The 4,363-nt window shown below is 48.7% G+C and overlaps 1 protein-coding gene across 2 annotated transcripts; it reads right to left on the bottom strand.

Moving 5' to 3' along the window:
* Positions 1–217: 217 nt before the first annotated feature.
* On the bottom strand, positions 218–2,084 carry her6 (hairy-related 6). 2 transcript variants are annotated; one of them, XM_030432252.1, is made up of 4 exons: positions 1,712–2,084; positions 1,459–1,554; positions 1,255–1,342; positions 218–1,098 (listed from the first exon to the last, which is right to left on the bottom strand). In XM_030432252.1, the coding sequence occupies exons 1-4, from the start codon at positions 1,817–1,819 to the stop codon at positions 557–559; spliced, it is 834 nt and encodes a 277-aa protein (XP_030288112.1). In that variant the 5' UTR covers positions 1,820–2,084; the 3' UTR covers positions 218–556. The 2 variants fall into 2 exon arrangements, with proteins under 2 accessions (XP_030288112.1, XP_030288113.1); XM_030432253.1 differs by having other exon boundaries at positions 218–1,095.
* Between the last annotated feature and the right edge of the window lie 2,279 nt (positions 2,085–4,363).

The following is a 4,363-nucleotide window of genomic DNA, read 5'->3' as shown; positions in this document are numbered from 1 at the left end:
AAATGGATAACCGAGCTGAAAAAAGCGCCTGGTTCATCTCTGAAAGCTAAGTTTTGCTTTTACGCACGCACCCGAGTCCATCTGATTTAGTTCCAGCGCCAAAATAAACTAAATCGACAAGTTGAAATCCTTCAAATTTCCATTGTTACGCATTAATAACATCATGTTTAGTTTCCCCCAACAAATAAAGGCAGGAACAAGCGCGTGTTTTTTTTTGTTTTTTTGATATCTTTACAAATTTATTTTGTCTTCCAAAACGAAGAACATCATAAGAGCATCGAACATATCTTTGGCATCACACAGTTAAAAAAAAAAAAAGAAAAAAAAAGACAACTCAAATATATATAAAATAAAATAAAAAAATGCAGTGAACGGACTTCCACGATACAGATCTCATTTCAATATGAACTTTACTCCCTTGTTAGCTGTACAAATATAGTGCATACTCTTTCCATTTTACAATAACAAAAACAGATTCAAAACAACTTTCTAACATTGAACAAAGAGAGAACTGTTAAGTGTCATTTTAAAGTCTTTATGGTCCTGTCTCCGCTTTTCACCACGGTCGCCACACTGAGTCCGAGTTGCCTGACGGGGCTCCGGGGGAAACCGCAGCCGGTACAGGGACCGGCGTGCCCACGTTGTTGGCGTACACCGGGATAACGGGACCGTTCGGCGCAAATGCCGCATTAGGTATGAGGAATGCAAACTGTCCGTCTGTGGCAGGCACGATCTGGAAACCACCGTACACTTTGGTGGCGTCTGAAGGTAAATTAGCCGGCGACGAGCCTCCTTTGCAGGACACCGCGTTCATGGGCAGGACCTGCGGGGACGAGCTGGGGATCTGCACCATGGACTGGCCGAAGGAGGGGTGGGTTGGTCCGGCGGTGGATGGGAGCTGGTGCTGGTGCTGATGCTGGCTGGGGTAGTTCATAGCGTTGATCTGGGTCATGCAGTTGGCCAAGTGGCCGAGGAGCCGCGTCCTGACCTCGGTGTTGACACCTTCGCAGGTGGACAGGAAGCGGGTGACTTCATTCATGCACTCGCTGAAACCGGCACGATATTTTCCCAAGACTGTGGGGTCCGTGTTCAAGGCTGCTGCAGAGACACCAGAGGGGTATATTAGAATCAGGATGTACGGCTTCTTTGTTTGTAGAATTTGTTAAAATCGGTCAAATTCTTGGAGCAAGGGTTCAGGATATGCTCTAAAACGCACAGTCATGAGACAGGTTAGTCCGGGATAATGCGACTTACCGGTCATCTGAGCCCTCTGGAGGTTCCGGAGATGCTTCACCGTCATCTCCAGGATGTCCGCCTTCTCCAGTTTAGAGTGTCTGGAGCTCTGAGGGGACGGAAAACACGCATGGTTAGGATTACGCGCTCACTTTCTCGCTGTTTGACAGCGGCAGTTTGGATGTCTATTAATAACCAGGAGGACCGCTAAGTGCTTGTACTTACATCTTTTTTGAGCGCATCCAGGATGAGAGTTTTCAGCTGGCCCAAGCTCTCGTTGATCCTGGCTCTTCTTCTCTTTTCCATAATTGGCTTGGATGACTGAAGGTGAAAACAAAACGACATTCATGTTTAAATATCTCTTTCTCGATTCGTGCGTAAACGTCGCTTTGGGATGAGGAGCAGAAATGTGTCCAAAAATATATATTTTTAAAAAATGTTTCAGGTTTTCTGTCAAAAATAAAAGCTTTGTACCAACCTTTCTGTGTTCGGATGCTGTCTTGGGTTTATCGGGAGTTGTGTTCATGCTTGCCGGGGTCGCAGCGACCGGGGAGGAGGAGGTTTTTTCCATCATATCGGCAGGCATCTTTTTTTATCGGAAAATATCCCACAAAACCACAGCAAATTACGATCCACTGGTGCAGGATAAAAGGACGATGAATGTGTTCAAAAGTCCCCTCTGTTTCTCTCTCTCTCTCTTTCTCTCTCAAGCACACACACGCACAAAAATCCTGAGATATCAAGTTAGAATCCTTCAAAGCGATGCGCAGCAGCTTCAGCGGCGGCGGCAGCTACCAGGAGCGGATGCAGAGTCTCTCTGTCGGGCTCTCCGCGTGTGGCTTGTATTTATATCTCGCACTGCACGCGAACGGCTCGTGTGAAACTTCCCAAACTTTCTTTCCCACAGTAACTTTCCACCAATCAGGGCGAGGGACACGCGGCCCGAGGGAGGACGGCTCGTGGTCGGCGCCCTCCCATTGGTTGTTTGGCCGCTTGAGCTGGCGGCCAATGGCGCAAGTCCCGGGTTCAGGGCACAGCCGGGGAAACTGCCTTCAGTCTTCAATCATCGTAGCGTTTACATATTAACAGTGGAGCCGCTGACTGGGCACCGACACCGGGAGCGGACAGAGGGCTTTTAATCCAGCAGAGGCGAGACAACAGAGGGAAATGTCATGATTAGATAATGAAATCTGTAAAAGAAACCCCCCCCCCCAAAATCACCCAAGATATCTGACTTTACTTCAGTCTTGTGCGGATTTTTTGTTCATCCTGTCTCCACGAAGTTACCATCTGACTTTAGCAGGGCGCATTAGGTGTCTTATATGAGTTCATACCTGTTGATTTAAAGGGAAAAGAAAGCAAAACTTTTGATTTAAAAAAAAGAAAAGAAAAAAAAAAACCAAACACCCCCCCCCCCCCCAGGGAAGTGGCGAAGGCTATCATGCAATCAGAGAGTTTCAGTTGTGTGCCAGGGAGGCACAAACAGTAGGCAGCACTTTTGTTTTCCTTTCTACCAAACTTCACAGTTTCTGTTATAATGACATTAGTGGAAGCAACAACTGTAGATGACTCAGAAGCCACACAGTCTCAGACACACACACGCACGCATGCACGCAGACACTAGTTCTACACTGACTTGCACTCAAAGGGGGGGAGGGGGGCAATTAAACGCGCGCACTCCATTTCCATGTTATTTACCACCGGAGTTCCCAACTCTGTGGTACAAATTTTGGCATTTAATCATCCGCCGGTGTTGTGAGTGTGGAGCACGTGCCAGGATGTTTTATGAGCGCGGTGGTTGGAGGTTTGGCCGCCGGGCTGCCGGGGGGCCGCCGGGCCAGGGAGGAGGCTGGAGGCTGGAGAGAGGTGGGGGGGGGGGCAAGAGAGAGGGAGGCAGGGTGTGTGTGTGTGTGTGTGTGTGGCGGCGGCGGCGGCGGCGGCGGTGGTTTACATTAGAGGGGAAGGTAAATAGCAGCTGCTGTTTTAAAAGCCTGGGAAAACCACGCCTACAGAGAGAGCTGGATCGGGCTCCCTTATCGGAATGTGAGCCAGAGCAGAGATATTTCTGAGCCCGGAGAGCTCACACGATCACTCCTCCTCCTCCTCCTCCCCCTCCTCCTCCTCCTTCTTACCCGCTTATGGTCGCTCGCCCCCACAGCGTTCAAGGCTTTTTTAGATTTCAGGTCATAATTTCATTTCCTTATCTTTATTGCAGTTGGAGAGACGCAGGGGCAGACGAGCCGTAAACGCAGAGAAACAGGACCCATAATTGCGCCTTTGCCTACTAGTTTATTGACGGACAGCAGCTCTGTGCGCTCGGGTCACAAACAGGGAACTTTATATGAACCTTCGCCGTCTGAGTGTAGAAGTCTGGTGGGTATTTACAGTTGGGAGAGTCCTTGAGGTGATAATCACATACCTTCTGTTATGTGTATCCTTTATCCCAGAGAAAGAACACAAACTAAAAAAGAACAACCAAAAAACAATCAGTGTTTTCTGACTCTGATTAAAACTCTTATCATATTGTTTATTATTATTATTATTATTATTATTATGAGAACCAGGAGGAAAGTTTACCATCTCCTGCTGGAAGTATTTCCACCACTCGCTACTTTTTCTATCCCGAATAAACATGAACATAAGCCGTTCGCAATTCTGGAGCTGCAGTCGGGAAAAGTACTGAAAACAGACCGACACATCCATTACGTTATTATTATTTATCTTTTTTTCAGTACACGGAGCCGGAGGCACGTCTCTCCACTGAGCTCACACACCTCCAGCTGCTGCAGAGACCGCGACACGTGGCGCGCAGGCGACCAGGGGAAGGCGCTCCTCTCGCCGGCTTGCCGCCTGGATCTGCGGGGCGTCGCCGGCGGCTGGCCGCAAGATCGTGAATTTGATAGGCAAACGCAGGAGCCGCACGGGGCTCCAGATCCTCTGCTGCACAGAGAGAGAGGCGCACAGACGGATTTAGGTTCTCTCCGAGCCTGCACTTTGAGCGTGCTGCAGTAAATAACCCTGTCTGAAAACTATGTGACATCACCGCCGGCAGCTTGCGGATAAATGATGTTATCAAAAGGCTGAAACGTTGATTTAGGCGTTTTTGTTCTCATGTGGCCACCCCGCTTTA

Source organism: Sparus aurata, chromosome 11 (genome assembly GCF_900880675.1).
Source record: "Sparus aurata chromosome 11, fSpaAur1.1, whole genome shotgun sequence".
Lineage (NCBI taxonomy): Eukaryota > Metazoa > Chordata > Actinopteri > Spariformes > Sparidae > Sparus > Sparus aurata.
This window is presented reverse-complemented; position numbering and strand designations above follow the sequence as displayed.